This window comes from Fringilla coelebs (assembly GCF_963513975.1).
Source record: "Fringilla coelebs genome assembly, chromosome: 8".
In the NCBI taxonomy this organism is placed as follows: Eukaryota; Metazoa; Chordata; class Aves; order Passeriformes; family Fringillidae; genus Fringilla; species Fringilla coelebs.
The window spans coordinates 32834188-32850873 of NC_140066.1; the positions used below are offsets into that span (position 1 = coordinate 32834188).

General features: G+C 44.1%; 1 protein-coding gene across 1 annotated transcript in view; it reads left to right on the top strand.

Annotated features, from left to right (window-relative positions):
* Window positions 1-16686, top strand: part of HTRA1 (HtrA serine peptidase 1) — a 32892-nt gene that overhangs the window by 12850 nt on the left and 3356 nt on the right. Inside the window, exons 2-8 of the mRNA XM_084210335.1 lie at window positions 2251-2350; window positions 2698-2902; window positions 11871-12065; window positions 12751-12783; window positions 13951-14065; window positions 15073-15130; window positions 16494-16589. Coding sequence (XP_084066461.1) covers window positions 2251-2350; window positions 2698-2902; window positions 11871-12065; window positions 12751-12783; window positions 13951-14065; window positions 15073-15130; window positions 16494-16589 — 802 coding nt within the window. The remainder of the gene's footprint in view (window positions 1-2250; window positions 2351-2697; window positions 2903-11870; window positions 12066-12750; window positions 12784-13950; window positions 14066-15072; window positions 15131-16493; window positions 16590-16686) is intronic.

Below are 16686 nucleotides of genomic sequence, written 5' to 3' on the forward strand. Positions count from 1 at the left end.
TTGGTAAATTGATATTTCTCAATCAGCCAGCACTTTTGCCTCTGTGGGGTGAAAGCCCAAGGGCAACAGCTCATGAGTAAATCAGAAAGCTCTGAATACTCTTGAGGAAGACAGTGAGGTGAGGACTAAAGTTTCCTGATGGATGTTGCTGCTCCACAAAGCAGATGAACACTTCTGAAAGAGCACAGCGGGTTTTGCTGCTCCTGCCGCGGCTGCTGCTTGGGACTGGCTGCATTTAAAAGCCCTTGAGATGTTTCACAGGGTATAAATAAGGAAAAAAACCTGTCCCTGAGTGACAGATGGTGTTTGGGTGGAGCATGCACCCCTCTCCCGAGGGACAGCGTGTGCTGTTGGCATTGGGAAGTCACCTGGAACACGTTCACCCCTGAATAAAACCAGTGTCTGGTTAGTGTTAATAGCAGGGGCATTTTGTTCCCAAATCATTATTGCCTCCAGTGTGTGCTTGAAAATTTGCATGGTTTTCCTCTCTGTTTCTTCCAACAGCAGAGGGCATTTGGGGTTTTGGTGTTGGGATAGGTTTATGGCATAGTCCTTCTATGATTCTGCAAATAAATCGTCCTCTTGCACCGTCAAAGGCACTTACAGCATCCACAAGCTGCTTATTGCTTTAATCTCTGCAGGGATTTAGAAGCCAAATGGCAAAGAGGGATGGGAGCAGCACAACACATTAATACTCCTCTGAAAGCCTGTTACAGGCTTGGCTTGTGCCTGTATAACAAACAGGAGATGGATGCACCAGATAAAACTGAAATGAAAGCAAAGGGTGTTTCTGGCCTCTGAAGGAATAGAAAACAACTCTTTGGGGTGTTCCCAATTTGCATAGCTGCCCCCAATTTTACAAAGCAATGTTTTGGCCCCTGAACTGCTTGAGAAGGAGAAGCTGTGTCAGAATTGTGAGTTTTTTCCCAGAGATTTTTAAACTCTTGGTGCAGACAGGTTTTCTGTTGGCCACAGCGGGAGTTGGGTATCCAGTGGCATTTGAAAATCCTACTGGCCCCTGCTGAGTACTCAGTGACCGTGAGCTTTTGTTGCAGCACTGCCCAGGAATGCAGAGCTGTGTGCTCCCATTGTGTTGTCATATCTGTTTTACAGCCCTGGGGTGGGATCCACCCTCCGTGGGGCTGATGGACCTCAGGGGGCACGGGTGGGAAGGACCCCTTGGGTGGGTGTGGTGGTTCTTTCCTCACTCGGGGTCACCATTTGGGACACAGGGGTCCCAGGATGAGGGAAGAGATGAGAAAGTTGACTCCATGTTCAGAAGGCTGATTTATTATTTTATGATATATATTATATTAAAATTACACTAAAAGAATAGAAGAAATTATTTCATCAGAAGGTTAGGGAAGAATAGAAAAGGAATGAATAACAAAGGTTTGTCTCTGACTGAGACAGTCTGGACAGCTGGACTGAGATTGGCCATGAATTAGAAACAACCACATGAGACCCATCCCAGATCCACCTGCTGCATCCCACAGCAGCAAATCATTGTTCACATTTTGTTCCTGAGGCCTCTCAGCTTCTCAGGAGCAAAAATCCTAAGGAAAGGATTTTTCAGAAAACAAGTCTGTGGCAAGTGGGGTTGTGTGAGTGTGGAAGTTCTTCCCCGTGTAGGTGCCAGGCTGGGTCAGGCTGTGTGGGGACACTGGTGGGAAAGGAAGCCCAGCCTTGTACCCAAGTTAAACCTTCTCAGCAGCTGCTGAGGGCTCACACTGGGGTCAGGACCTCTGTGTCCTCGGCATTTTACAAATGCAGCAGCCTGAGACTTCAAAACCCTGCAAGAAGGCGTATTTTGGCAGAGGAACAGAGCTGGTTTGTTTAATCTGGGAAGACCATCCAGGCTAAGTAGACCATCCAGAAAAGGAGGGCAGCAAGGGAGGCATCTGAGTACAAAATCCCTTTCACAGAGGGAGGGTGGGCGGTGCAGACAGGGAATGAACCCTGTGCTCCTCCAGTGCCCCATCCCTGGGCACCACAGAGGGGTGAGCCCACCCTGCCCCATGCCCAGTGGGGTGCACCCCACACCAGGAGGATTCACATTCCCTGAGGATGGAGCGCTCCACCTCTGTGCAGAGAAGCAGGGAGGAAATCTGGGGCCGAGGGTCATGCTGCAGACGACTTTTAAGGAAGGGAAAGATACCCACTCAGAGCTTTTTTTAATTCAGGTGTTTTGCAATGACCCTCCTGCAGTCACTTGAAGAACTCATGACACGTCCTCTGTTTCTATTTCAGGCCAAGAACATCCCAACAGCCTGAGGCACAAATACAACTTTATTGCAGATGTGGTGGAGAAGATCGCCCCTGCTGTGGTTCACATTGAATTATTTCGCAAGTAAACAAGATGCCCAGTCTTGGGTTTATTTTTTTTTTTCTTTTTTGATTTAATTCTTGAAAACAGCTGCCAGTGTGACAGAAATGTTGATGGATGGTATGAAATAGCAAAGAGGTTTTGAGATAATAAATATTTGTCATGCTTAAGAATTAAGGATAATTTAAGAGTCATGGAAAAATAATTAGTTGAAGTAATGGACGTGCTTTATCTTCTTAATGAGAGTAACAGCAGATATCTTAAAACATTAAGAACTCACCAAACTCCTTTTGGCTGTGTGTTATTTGGAGTTATTTGTGACCTTTCATCTTTCTTGCAGCAGTAAATCTTCTATTTCCCTTGTCTTTTAGACTTCCTTTTTCCAAGAGGGAGGTTCCTGTTGCCAGTGGCTCGGGGTTCATTGTCTCTGAGGATGGGCTGATAGTCACCAACGCCCACGTGGTCACCAACAAGAACAGGGTGAAGGTGGAGCTGAAGAATGGAGAGACCTATGAAGCCAAAATTAAAGATGTTGATGAAAAATCAGACATTGCACTAATTAAAATAGATTCTCAGGTGAGTCGTTGAAGCAAGACACATTTTGTTCCTCTAATTTAACGTCCTCCTTTCCAAAACTGTCACTGGTTTTCAGGTTGGAAGGAAAACCAAGTTGTTTACTGGGCTGGGTTGTTGAGAATATATGAACTAGGTGGATACACGTTTTTAAAAGCCAAGTTTGTGGGTGGCAATGGTAATTTTGTCACCTCTCAGTGTAGTGAAAGTATTACATAGCACTTATTTATGCATCCTCAAAATAAAAACCAACACCCCAGTTTGCTGGCTGCTGTGCACACACTTTATCTGATATAAATCTTTCTCAGAGAAGAAATGGGGGTGTTTTGCTTGTGCTGCTCTGTCTCAAGTGTCTGTATTGAAGTCACAAATGGCTTTTAGAGGACACATTTATCCCTTGCTGATGTTGATACTAAAGTGGAAAAAACCTTGGGGAGCGTCTTGAGCATGGAAATTAAAGCCAGCTTGGAAAGATGTTCTTACACTGCAAGTGGTTTTCTGAGCAGCTTCCCATCTATGATCTCCCTCCATATCAAATGTTCCTCTGTCAGCATTGCTGTGCCTCCTGCCACAGCAGAAAAGCTGTCAGGAGGTTCTGCACAGGTAGCAGGAAGGATATTGTGTGGAAATGCTGTGAAATGGAGATGCAATGAGCTGAACGTGGCTCTTTGGGGGGCTGCTCACGCTGGCTCCCCTCGTTGGGTCTGTCAGTTACTGACCTCCAAGTTCAACTGGCAGGAATGCTTCATTTGAAACACATGACTCAGAAATGTGTAGATCTTGTTTTAGTTCAGGGCTATTCCCCAGCGAGGCCAGAAGTGTTTGTGCCAGAGTTCATGGCTATCATGACTAAGCCGGGCGCCTAACGCAGAGCTCTTGGATGACCCCAGGGATGGAGAGCTCCTGCTGCTCCCCTGCCACCTTTATAACTTCAAATCTTCTTCTTTTTCAAAAGCTTTTGCACAGCAACCAGGCAGAAAGACCAAACAGCACCAATAATATTTCTGCTGTGTTGTTTTTTCCTCTGTTTTCACGGCGTCGCTTTGTTTTCTCATTTTTATCCTAAAATAAGAAAAAGCTGTAAGAAGAAGCAAAGGAAAGATCCCCAGCATGAGCACTGGCAGCGTTGGGGTGAGCAGGATGGGGCAGGGAGTGAAGGGCCGCTGGAAAAGGGCTTTAAAATGGGAAGTATGAGGTGGAGGGGAGAGCAGACGTGGTGAGAAGGAGAGGACTTGGAGCAGCAGGAAGCTGAACTCCAGAGGAGAGAGGGGACAGAGAGGAGACCCTGAACTGGTGTGATGGTCAGTGTGAGGACTCAGGAAAAGAGCAGGCATGGGCTTGAATGTTGTGGGCTTGAATGTTATGGTACAGATCATATAGCCTGGTTGTCCTGGGAAGCTGCTTGTGGGAAGGGAGAACCTGGGAGCAGCTTGGAGAAAGGTAATCCATCCAGATGGGCTTGTGGTGGAAAGCACTACTCAGCAGGGCTGGAATTGGTCTGAGCTGCCCTTGGAAGCATCTTATCAGCTGTACAAGGCAGTACCTTGGGTGGTGCTCTCCTCCTGGCCTCCCCCATTGCAGCTCAGGATAATTCTGAGAAGACTGGGAGGAAATTGAAAGGGATGGGAGACCCAGCTTTCCAGCTAGCTCTGGAAATCCCAGTCCAAGGTGGGGCCTGAGGCACCTCTGTTCACAGCACAGCTGTTGTTTGCAATTGGGAATTTGAAACAACGTTATATATGTCCACCAAAAAAAAAAAAAAAATCAGGTTAAAATGGAAACGTGGTCAGCTGAGAAATTGATTCTCAGATTGAACTTTTATGGGGTGTTTTTATATACCCTTTCAAGTTCAGTGTTTGAGCTTTCCTGTTTGTACTGGAATGCCTTGCAGTCATTCAGATGCAGAAAAGACTTTTTAAAATCACAGGGGTAATAATTTGTTGAATTTGAAATGTATTTGCTGGTGAAAGAAGTCAAGGGGGTGGTACAAATGACCCCTTAAAAATCTGGAAACGGCATGAAAGCCATCCTTAAGAATTTTTCTGAAGTAAGAGGCAAAATTCTTAAATTGGAATAAGCTATTTGACGGTGACATCAAAGATGCAGAAGGGCTTTTTCTTCTTTTTTATGTGTGGCATGTTAAGGCAGGATCTGAAGGGTGAAGAATGCTCTGTGATTAGGAACAGAGCTGAGCCTGAAGTATGGGATCAGGCTGGCAGCTGGTACTCCTACAGCTGTTCAGATTTTGCAGCAGCCTGGATGCTGTTTCCCTCTAAGGTGTGAGCATCTGCTCAAAGACATTACTAGAACTAATTTGGCTTTGCTGAGTGCAGTAGGAAATGAAAGAGGGTGGTAAAATCTGGGCAGCAGTCAGGATGAACTGTTTCCCTGATTAAATTCTTCTCCGTGGAAAAACATCTTGCAGTCAATGAGGAACAGAAACCTTGGAGCAGTTGTTCCAGTCCTAAAATGTTCTTGTTTTTACAGTCTATAAAAGAGAGCACCAGTGTTTCTCGTGTCTGTGGTGACACTGAGCAGCTTGCTGGAGTGTTGAAAGTGGGAAGGAAGATTGGAATCGATGTGGTGGCCATGAATCCAATCTAAATATCCTTCCAAATGCAAGGAGGAGACCACATCACTAGAAAGGAGCAGTGCAGCTGCAGACAATTTGGATATGAACATGCACAATTTATAAGACTTCCCTAGAAAAAGTTGGATTTTGGCAGCATAGGCAGGGACTGGTGAAATAAATAAAGTGTCCTGCGTGGCACGTGTGATACTGCAGCGAGTGTGAAACCCATCAGAAGTGTTGCACAACCCTCCAAAGGGAGCAGATGCTTTTTGCTGGCAGAGCTTGTGCATTGTGGGATTCATCTCAAGGCAAATAACGACCTTGTTAAACCAGAATGTGCAATGCAGCTGCTGAAAAATAAACACCAGCAGCAGGAGAGGAAATCTCAGTGTGGTTTAATGGACAATGTCAGGGTTAATGGGGGGCAGAATTATAAAAGAACCCAACCCAAAAGGAACCTGCAAGCCCAAAGTAGTGGAAGGTGGAGGTGGCTTTTGCCTGGAGACCCTTTCCAGCCTTGGAAATGGAGCTCTGTCCACAGAAGTGATGCCTGTGGTGTGGCACTGAAGGGAGGAGCAGGGTGAATGGCTTCAATTTGAGGGGTTTCTTCTTCAGCCATGAGACACTGGCCCTGAAATCACACAGGGAACAAAGGCCAGGTCCTGAGGATTTTTGTTCCTCAGCGTGACCAGTTCCTGGTTCTTTACCCCAGAAAGGATTTGGGGTTTGCATGGTGCAGCAGCAGTGGGGCTGGGACCCATCTCTAATTTGTGGTGACATTTCAGCCCTTCAGCTGAAACCCTCAGCTTAAGGTTTCTCCTGCACCTTATTAATAAACACTCAGTTTGACACTTTTAAATCAACAAGACCTCCTGCCCTCGTTGCCCTGGTGGTTTCCTGAGGCAAAGAGTGTCTGTATCTTTGTGGTCAGAGGGGATTTGATCTTCCCCTGTGTGTACAAACTGGAGGAGGCAGGAAAGCAAACTTGCCTGTTTATGCATCACTATTTTAATAGCCCACATTTTGAAGAAACAAACTACTTGGACACCAGATGTAAGTGGCTTTTCTGAAATGCTATTTCACTTTGAAATCTGTGGCTGGGTAGTGCACTGCTTCCTCCTCAGAGGCTGAGGAGGAAACCCTCATTGCTTCCAGAAGTGTTCAGGACCCCTAGGAATGACAGAGCTTGTAAAAAGCTTGGATCTTAACTCCAGTTTATTCATCAGTTTAGGCAGCAGTGGTTTTCTGTCATCTTCAGCTTCTTCTAGTAGCCCTCACTGTGGGGACAATGTGCTGGTCCAGCTTCCCATGCAGCAAAATACTCTCATCTCCAGGGTGGCTCTGCCAGCACCAGCATATTTTTAATTACTATTTTTATTTTATTTAATTGTAATTTCATTTGTATTTTATTTTTAAGGGAAAACAGCAATCTCTTGCCAGGCAATTGAAAAGCTGGTGACATATCAAAACAACACTTCATCCTTTTCTTCTTTTTTTTTTCTGCAAGCTTCCCATGCTCCATATTTAGATAAGGAGACTCAGTTTTGCTTTTCTAACTATAGATGAAATACTTTTGGAAGCTTGTAATGCGTTCAGCCTGGGTTTTTTGTTTTCTTTGACTCTCTGTCAAGCAGTTTCTAGATTGTAGATGATATTCTATATTTTCATGTGCTCATGACTGGTGGTTTTATTTTGCCATAACGTATTCTGAAAGTAGAATTAGTCAGAACAGAAATGCAATTCCCAGGACAGTTACATGTTTACCAGAGTTACACTTACAGCTGAATTAGTGTTCCACAGCAGCATCTGTGCCTTTCCCACCTAAAAATAAGAAGCATGAAGGAGATCTGTCACTGGTTAACACAAACTGAACTCAGAACTTTTGTCTCCTCCTCGTCAGTTTATTGAAGTGCAAAGTGCTTCCTGCAAATTTCTGACTTTCCATCCACAAATGAAGGGGATTACAGGACAGAGGAGGGATTTACTTGCTTTCTGTGCCAGCATGGAGACACATTCACTTATTTCATGGATGAAAAAGTTCAAACCAAAACACCTCCTGCCTATGGCTGTCTGATTTGGTTTCCATTTCTCCATGGCAGTGGCTGTGCTGGTTGGTGGTTTTGTGTTTCCTCCTCTCTTAGTTATGAAGTTCTGTCCAGATTTCCCTGATTTTATCTGACTCAGGTTGTGCTGTTGAAGGACACCAGGTGAAGATCTGTGCTGGGGCTGCACCTTCAGTCCTGGGGGCTGCTTTGGGCCCTTCCCTGCAGGAACGATCTGGAGGGGCTGGAAGGTGTCCAGGGAAGGGAGGGGAGATGGGGAAGGGTCTGGAGCACCAGGAGGGGCTGAGGGAGCTGGAAAAGGGCTGAGCCTGGAGCAAAGGGGGCTCAGGGGGCCCTGGTGGCTCTGCACAGCTCCTGCCAGGAGGGGACAGCCGGGGGGTCGGGCTGTGCTCCAGGGAACAGGGACAGGAGAGAGGGAACGGCCCCAGGCTGGGCTGGGGAGCTCAGGGTGGATATTGGGACAAATTTCATAGAAGGGCAGTGTTGGAATCCCCATTCCTGGAGGGATTTAAAAGCCATGTGGATGCAGCACTTGGGGACACGGGTTAGTGGTGGCCTTGGCAGTGCTGGGTTAGTGGTTGGACTCCATAATCTCTCCTTTTCCACCCTAAATGATTCCATGTCTTTCTCAGTCCCTCTGGGTGATGATGCTGATCTCCAGCTCTCCTCATGCCACAATAGCTGTGTCCTATTGTTGGCTGGAGCCATTTCTTGTGGTGGTGGTGTGCAGCTCTCCGTGCCGTGGGAGTTGTGTTTATCCAGGGTTGGAGTGAAATCCATATATAAAAATGTCTGAAGCCCTTTGGGATGCAAAAGGCTTAAAATATTAACCCTAATTAATGGCTCCTTCTCTGGCTGGGTGTAAACAGTGAGTCATGTGCCACTTAGGGGTTTGCATGTTTGGTCCTATTTCTGTGTGCTTGCAGAATGCCTGCCTGCAGATTTGTTTTATTGAGTAAACACTGATCCAGCAGAGCCCCAAGGCTTCATCAAAGGAAGAGCTAGAAAAGACAAGGGTAGAAAAGGTATTATATGTTGCCCAAGGCCTTGCAGTGAGTCACTGGGAGAGCTGGGCTTGGGTGTTCCTGGCTCCCTGCTGCTGGTGCTGCAAGGCATGGTCCTTTGCCTGGCACTTTTAATTAACTGTTGTGGCAAATCCGGAGTCAAAGCAGGAGAATCACGAGTTGGAGCGGTGCTTATGTCACCCTGAGGGCCACCAGACATTATGTAAAGATTGAAGAATGCACATTTATTAAGTATAGTTATGAAGAGCCCTGAAATCACACTCAGTTTACCAGGATTCCTGGATGAGCTTGCCAGAGATGGGGTGTGAGGGCACACAGGGGGTGTTCTGACACCATCCTGGTCACAGCAGCGCCTGCCTGGCATTGCCAGGGCTCCTCCTGGCCTGCAAAAGGATGTTTTTCCCACTCCATCACAGGATTTTGATAGGTTTTATACTGGTTTCATTTCAAAACCACGTGCTCCATGTAAATAAGTACGTGAGTTTGTTTTGGTTTATTTATAACAGAAAACTTCACAGTGAGCGTGGCAATGTTTTAAGCTATTTTAGAGAGAATCCCCCAAATCTACAGCCATGACAACATATATATTCATCATAACCAACCCCTCATGGCATTGTTTTGTAGGGGCACTAATGCATCCTCATGCAGTGCTGTCAGCTCTGCCCCACACCAGGAAGTCACAAGGAACACAGAACACGTTTTCCAAAGCTGTGTTTCATAATGTGTGCAGGACCAGGAGGTTTTTGCAATGGATTTTTGTTTCTAGCAAGGGAAAGGTTAGCCAGACTTTCCAGAAGGCATGTTGAATCACAGGGGTGACCTGCAGCCAATCCATACAGCATCAGAGCTTGAACTGGAGCCTGGCTAGTATAGGCACAGCCCTGAAAACTCAGCACAATCAGAATTGTATTAGTCACAGGCCGTTCCTGTACTTTCTCCCTGCTGCCAGATGCAATTTTGGCTTTGTGACTGTTGTTACAACTCAGGAACTTTGTATAAATATTTTAACTTTGTACACCACCAGCCTTTTTTTTTTTTTTTCCTGGTAAAGAAACATAAAAAGTATTCTGTTTTCTTTTGCTTGTCTCTGTTTCATTTGCTGATAAATGTCCCCTTTCTCTGCAAAGTGTCTGTTCAGCGCACTGGGATACACGCAAAAAACACTTTTTGTCTTTTGTGTGGTTGTTTTTTTGTTGTTTTTTTTTTTTTTTAAAGAAGGAAAAGCAGTGCCAAAAGAAGATGCTGGTTTTGACCAATGACATCTTGCAAACACGTGCTACGTAAGCTCAATAGCATCTGGTGAGAGGAGCCAGGGCCAGGGTGCTCCCTGTGTCCAAACATTACCCAGATGGGGCTGTTTGTGTTAGCTGATCACAACTGCCTGATTGCCCTGCCCTGGACATCCCCTGGAGCTGTGCTGGGATCAGGGACTGCCCTGGGATGGGGAAATGGGGCAGAGCTGCTGGATCCTTCCCAGAGCTAACCCAGCTGGGTTTATCTGTGGCTGTGGCCCTGATAAGGGCTGTATTTTATCATTATTATGCATTAGTAGGACAGGCTGGCTGTGATAACTTTCCTCTGAATGCAAATAGACGTGGAAATGCTTTCTGCTTTCTGTGCTGCCTATTCTGCTGCTCTTCCAGCTCACTCTGCTGAACAAGCAGTTGGGTTAATTATTTTCTTGCAGTCTGGAATCAGAAAGATAAGTTTGCATAAAGCATCTTACCCTGTCTGGGAGCTGGCAATGACTTTTATTGAAACAATCTGCTCATCTGAGTGAAACTTCCCTGGTGGGATTGTAACAAAACTGGATAAAGGATACACAAGACCAGTCCTGTTAAACATTGAAACCATAACTTCTGTATTTGCAGCAGCCTATAGTAATAACTGATGCCATTTTTTGCTTTCTACTTTGCTGGCATTGTCTGTCTCTTAGGATATTTGAAATAAACTGTAGGTGAAAAATACAAAAGTTCTGGGAATTTGGGTTAGTTTGTAATACTGAATTTTTGTCCCCATGGATGAGTTATTGAGTCAAACTTTCAAACTGCTGGTAACAAAACCCCTTCAGAGCCAGCAATGAGATTCCAAGTCAAACATGCAATATTTTCCCTTTTTGCCAAAACTTGAAGTAGGTCAAGCTTGGAGGAAAGCTAGGTTCAAGTTAGCTTTGCCAAGCAAAAGATAAATGTCTCCAGAATTCTGTTTTGATTTTTGGGTTCAGTAACCTAATCCTCCAAATCCTTAACTCCAAACCTGCACTTACACAAGTCCAGGTTCATTGCTGCTAATAGAAGGAGTCAAGTGACATGGTTAAATACCATGGGTTAAACACCTGGTTAAATTACCTGGGGATGGCCAGGATCATTTAGACAACAGATAAACCAAAAATATTCAAAAACATGTCACATCACTGTAAGTAGAGACTGACTTGTAAAAGTGTAAAGAAAGGGAGAAATGGCACTCAATGTGTATTGTACAGGCAGGTGATGAATCAAAAAAAAAGTATTTATTTGAAGTATGATCTGTTTCAGAACACCCTTGATTCATTGGCAAGTGTGTGGATCCAACCTTCCCTCCCCTTTTTTGTTTTTAATTGCTGTACAATGCAGTGTTTGCTGGATTTTAAGAACATTTTAGTGGGAATGTCTTCAACTATGTGATATTTAATACATTTAGAGATAAGATCTTGAAAGGATAGTGGTATCCTCTACTGTCATAACAGAAAAATCACATCAGGTCCTTAAATCCTAGCATCTTCAGAGGAAGGCATCACTGTATGTAGGAGGCAATACAATTATTTAGAAGAGATACTTCATTAAAAGAAAATAAGATGAATCATTAGCTTGTGTCTTGTGAGAATATAAAATGCTTTTAACTGTACACAAGCATGCTTAAAATTCTTGGGCTGTGGCTTTCATGATTCTTCAGTGTTCACTCTCAAACAATATCATATTTTTACTTCAGCAGCTGCTTGCTAATTATTTCAAGAAGTTATTATTTCTAGTATCATCACATGCTTGCTTTGTACAGCAGAGCATAAATATTCCTTTGGTCTTTTAATTGTTCTTCATTTAATGGGTACCTGTTGTGGAAAAAGTTCTCCAGTGTGAAGAGCCCACACTGGATGTTTCTCTACCAACCCACACACAAAATACTCAAAAGGAAACAGAACAAACCAAGCCCCTGAGGGATGAAAGGCTCTCTCTTTTCCTCTACCCCGTGAATGTATTCATCCTCCCGTAACATTTGTTCTGCCAGCACAGCAGTGTCTTAACATTTCAATTTTTTTTTCTTTTTCTTTTTTGCAGGGTAAATTGCCAGTTCTTCTGCTTGGCCAGTCTGCAGACCTGAGGCCAGGGGAGTTTGTGGTGGCCATTGGCAGTCCCTTTTCCCTGCAGAACACGGTGACCACGGGCATTGTCAGCACCACGCAGCGCGGGGGGAAGGAGCTGGGGCTGCGCAACTCCGACATGGACTACATCCAGACTGATGCCATCATCAATGTACGTCCCCTCTGAGCTGCTGCCCTCAGCCCTGACCCTTCCCCAGCAGGAATCCCCCCTGTCATGCCCTTCTCAGGAGCAGGGAGCACTTCTCTCCCTGTAAATCTGGACATCTGCACCACAGCAGCACTTGGTTGTTGCTTGGAAAACCCCCAAGGAGCCACACCAGGCTCAATATCTGCCCTCACTTTAAAATCCTTGCAGATTGCAAGGGAGGAGGCAATATTCTCTGGCAAATAACTATCTTTTCAAAATCCATCTTGTTTTCTGAAAAAGAAGCCAAGCTTCGTTTGAGGGTTCAAGTTTGTTTCTGCATTAAGGCAAAACAATAGTTTTTGTACTTCTGATCTTGGCCTTGTAAGAAATCTTCACTGACAGCTCCCAGAACTGTCCTAAAATCTTCTCAGTTTCTAGTGTGGCACTAAGAAAACAAAAGGAAAACCTTGGCTTCCTTAACTTGCTCTGGCAGGAGAAGAAAACCGAAGTATTTGCAAAGCTCAGCTAAAATGGGTGATGGTAAAGTGTAATTTATGGGTTTGGCTGTTTAAGGCTGTTCTATTGCATGAATTTAATAGACAATGGAAGAGGTACTACAGAAATATTTCAAAAATTTCTTTTCTATTTTGCTTGCAACAAACTGGGAGGTAAATACTAAAATGTGTTCTTAACTTATGTTTATTTTCAGTATGGGAACTCTGGAGGACCCTTAGTAAATCTGGTAAGAGTTTCTCTTAAATTTGATTAGTGTCAACCTTATTGCTGTTTAATTTAAAAAACAAAACAAATAATACACCCCACCCAAACCAACAAAAAAAAAAAGGCAAACTCCCCCCAGCAGATGTGTGATTTGCAGCTTTCAATATCTGGCTGACTACACAAAATTCACATGGCTCTTACTAATCAGTTGTCTGTGTTTATGTTGGCAAAAGGCTACATTTGGATTTCAATATTTAGGATGTTTATGGTTTGCATAGTTTCAAACAAGTGTAATGGTGTTTTTTTTGCTCAAGCCTTGCAAAAAGGGAAAAACAGATTTTACAGTGAGGTGTTTGCCCTTGCTGTTTACCCTGAAGCTGGCAGTTATTTTCTTTTCACACAGAAACTCAGCTAAATGCTTCTAAAATGTATCTACCCTTTCATTTCGAATCACACCAAAAAAATCCACATATTTTCAGGATATTAGGGTTTATTTGCCAATAGTGTAGAATGAACTGAAGCAGGTTGCAAAACTCACTGTGTGAGAGCTCTCAGGTCTCCTGAGGGTACGTGGGGTTGAGTCCTCTGGAGGCATGGCACAGACTGAAACTCAGAACTACTCAGAGTTTCTGCCTTGGAGGAGATTTGGCAATTTTTTTTTTCCCACCCAATTCACAGCACACATTCAGTCACACTTAATCTTCACTTCAAACCACCTGCAGTTAGACAGTTTTTGTCTGGGATGAAGCAGAGAATGAAACTGCTGAGGTTTCAAAAGAGGTGACATCAGAGATGTTCCATCCAAAGCTCTTGGAGTTATATTGCCAGGAAAACTTTTGATTTTGGCAAACTGCATTTTTCTTTATGTTATCATTACGTAATAATGGCACAGGAGCAGTCTGTGGAGCATGCTTTATGTGGTGCTTGCTGAAATGAACACAGAATAGCTGCAGAATGTGTTGCTCCTCTGCTGTAAGCATGAGAATTGCCCAGTTTTGATCTCTTCTGCAGCAAGATGAATAATCACATTGATTTTCCAAAATTCCTAAGTAGTGTTTTATCAATAGACTCAAAAAATTTTGCTTAAAATGTAGAAAATTGGAATTTGTCTTTGTGACTGCTTGGAAGAATTGATCCATTTCTCTTTGCTAATAATGGCTTTTTCTTTTTTTTCTTTTTTTTCCTCCAGGATGGTGAAGTCATTGGAATTAACACACTAAAAGTAACAGCAGGAATCTCATTTGCTATCCCATCTGATAAAATAAAGAAGTTCCTAACTGAATCCCATGACAGACAAGCTAAAGGTACAGTGTCTGGGAAGAGGAAAACCAGAAAATAACCTGATGTAGTGGGTGGCATCACTGCCCATGGCAGGGGCTTGGAAATAAGTCACTTTAAGGTCTCATCCCACCCAAACCATTCTGTGAAAACAGTGGTAAACCCTAAAGCCAGCAGCCTGGCTGGAATTAAGATTAAAAAAAAATTAGTCAAACTCTGCCTCTACACTAATTCATAAATAGTAGCCAACACTCTGTAAGAATGGCTAAAAAAGTTTAAAAAAACTAACTAGCAACGTAAAAAAGTCAACTTATACTGGTGAAGAGTAAAAAAGCATCACTACCACAATAAAAACACTACTTGTAAAAGTCCACCATATAAATGTCCATATCCCCAAAACCAAAACTAATAAAAAGCACCAAAACAATAAGCAAATAAACCAAACTGCAACAATAACTGTCAAAATTAGACCTAAATTAAAAATACTCAAAGAAATTATTCCTAGCTCAATAAACCCATAATACCTCGGATCATCAACATAAAAATGCCACCTCTTAAGTAAACACAAAACCAAAAAGCAAATTTAACCATAAACAGTATTTCTCAAGTTATCCATAACTATAAAACGTGTGCTAACACCAAGCAAGCCAAGCGAGTAAAAAATAGAAAAAAAAAAAAATTAAAAGTCACTTTGATTTTTGAAAGATTTTCTAAGCCTTCTGATGTTGACATTCTTGTAACAAACTTTCTCACACACTTTCTGTAAATAACTCATTGTTTTGCATTCTTTCATGGAAGAAGAGAAATTTGATGGACTGTTGGTTTGTCCAGTGCCATTGGAGAGGCGGCACTGTCACTCTCCAATCCACTGTCACTTTTGGAAATCTATAAATATTGGAGTCAGAAAATAAACTTCCTTTTTTCACCTTGAGAAGAGCAGTGTGTGAGCTCGTGTTGTTGGTTTTAAAAACCAGCAGCCTGCGAGGCTCTTTAGGCCAGGGCAGCTGACCACGACCCGTTTTCCTTTTTGCAGGAAAAGCTGTAACCAAAAAGAAATACATTGGCATACGAATGATGTCACTAACCCCCAGGTAAGTACCCAGGGTGGCTCCTCACCTTTCCCCAGCCTGGTCTCTGCATGCATTTGGATCCAGCTGGGGACGTGGATGTTGGAGCCAGCAGCGAGTGTCTCTGTGTGCTGGTGACAAACCCAGCCAGCCCTGGCCACCTCCTCCTCTGCAGCTGCCACCTGCTGGGACTCTCCTCTACACTCTCCTGTGAGCTAGCTCTTAAACAGCTCCTGGCTTTTTCTTCTCCTTAATGCTTCAGAAGAGAGTAGCTAGTGACTGTGGCTCTGTCCTGGGGTTATATCCGTGTTGTTGTATTTTTCCATGGCTCACGTCACCCCTACATTCCTATAAAGTTATTTTCATTAAACTCTTCACTTAATGTCAAATGAAGCTTTTGTGTGGACTTGCTTATTCATGCTCAGACTATAAGAGACTCATGAGCAGGCAATGCCATGTCCTGTAAAAGTAACCAGGAGTTTTCCCTTGTGCAGGACCCACAGGTAGAACAAAGCCCTGGAACACGTGGGGTTGGGGTTTTTGAGGTGTTCAGGATGGCAGGAGGGGATTCTGTCCCTCTAATCTGCTCTGAGGAGAAGAGCCCACCTGGAGTTCTGCATCCAGCTCTGGGGTCCCCAGCCCAGGGAGGTCATGGACCTGCTGGAGCCAGTCCAGAGGATGTCCCACAGATGATCAGAGGGGTGGGAGGAAAGGCTGAGGAATTGGGAGTGCTCAGCCTGGAGTGGAGGAGCTTTGGGCTTGACCTAATTGTGACCTCCCAGTGCTGAAAGGAGCCTGACAGAAAGGTGGAGAGGGACTATTTACAAAGGGTCTGGAGTGACAGGACGAGGGTCAATGGCATCAAACTGACAGAGAGTGAGTTTAGATGAGATATTAGGAAAAAAATCTTCCCTGGGAGGGTGGGAGGCCCTGGCACAGGGTGCCCAGAGCAGCTGGGGCTGCCCCTGGATCCCTGGCAGTGCCCAAGGCCAGGCTGGACAGGGCTGGGAGCACCTGGGACAGTGGGAGGTGTCCCTGCCATGGCAGGGGTGGCACTGGATGGGTTTTAAGGTCCCTTCCAGCCCAAACCATTTTGTGATTCTATGATCTGCTATTTCTGAAGCTTTGAAATATTTGAACTCTGATTGTCTGTATCTATTGAAACGGTTGCCTTTACCAGAAATAGACATTAAAAAGCTGCATGCATGCAAAAAAAATGTAATAATTCCTGAAATATGCATCTAAGGGTTAAAATGAATGCTGAAGTGACTTATTACCAATGTGTGTAAAACACCTCAACTCGTGACTTCAGCAAAATGTGTTGGGGGTGGGGTTTTTTCCTGTCTTGACAAAATATTTTTTTTTTTGCTATTTCTTCATTTTTCAGCAAAGCTAGAGAGCTGAAGGATCGCCATAAAGACTTCCCTGATGTTGTCTCTGGGGCCTATGTCATTGAAGTCATTCCAGAAACACCAGCTGAAGCGTAGGTTGAAGTGCTTTTTTCTCAAAACCACTGCCACTGACCTAAGGGGGTAACGATGGAGCCTGTTCCCTGCTTAGCTGGCTTTCCTCATCATGCT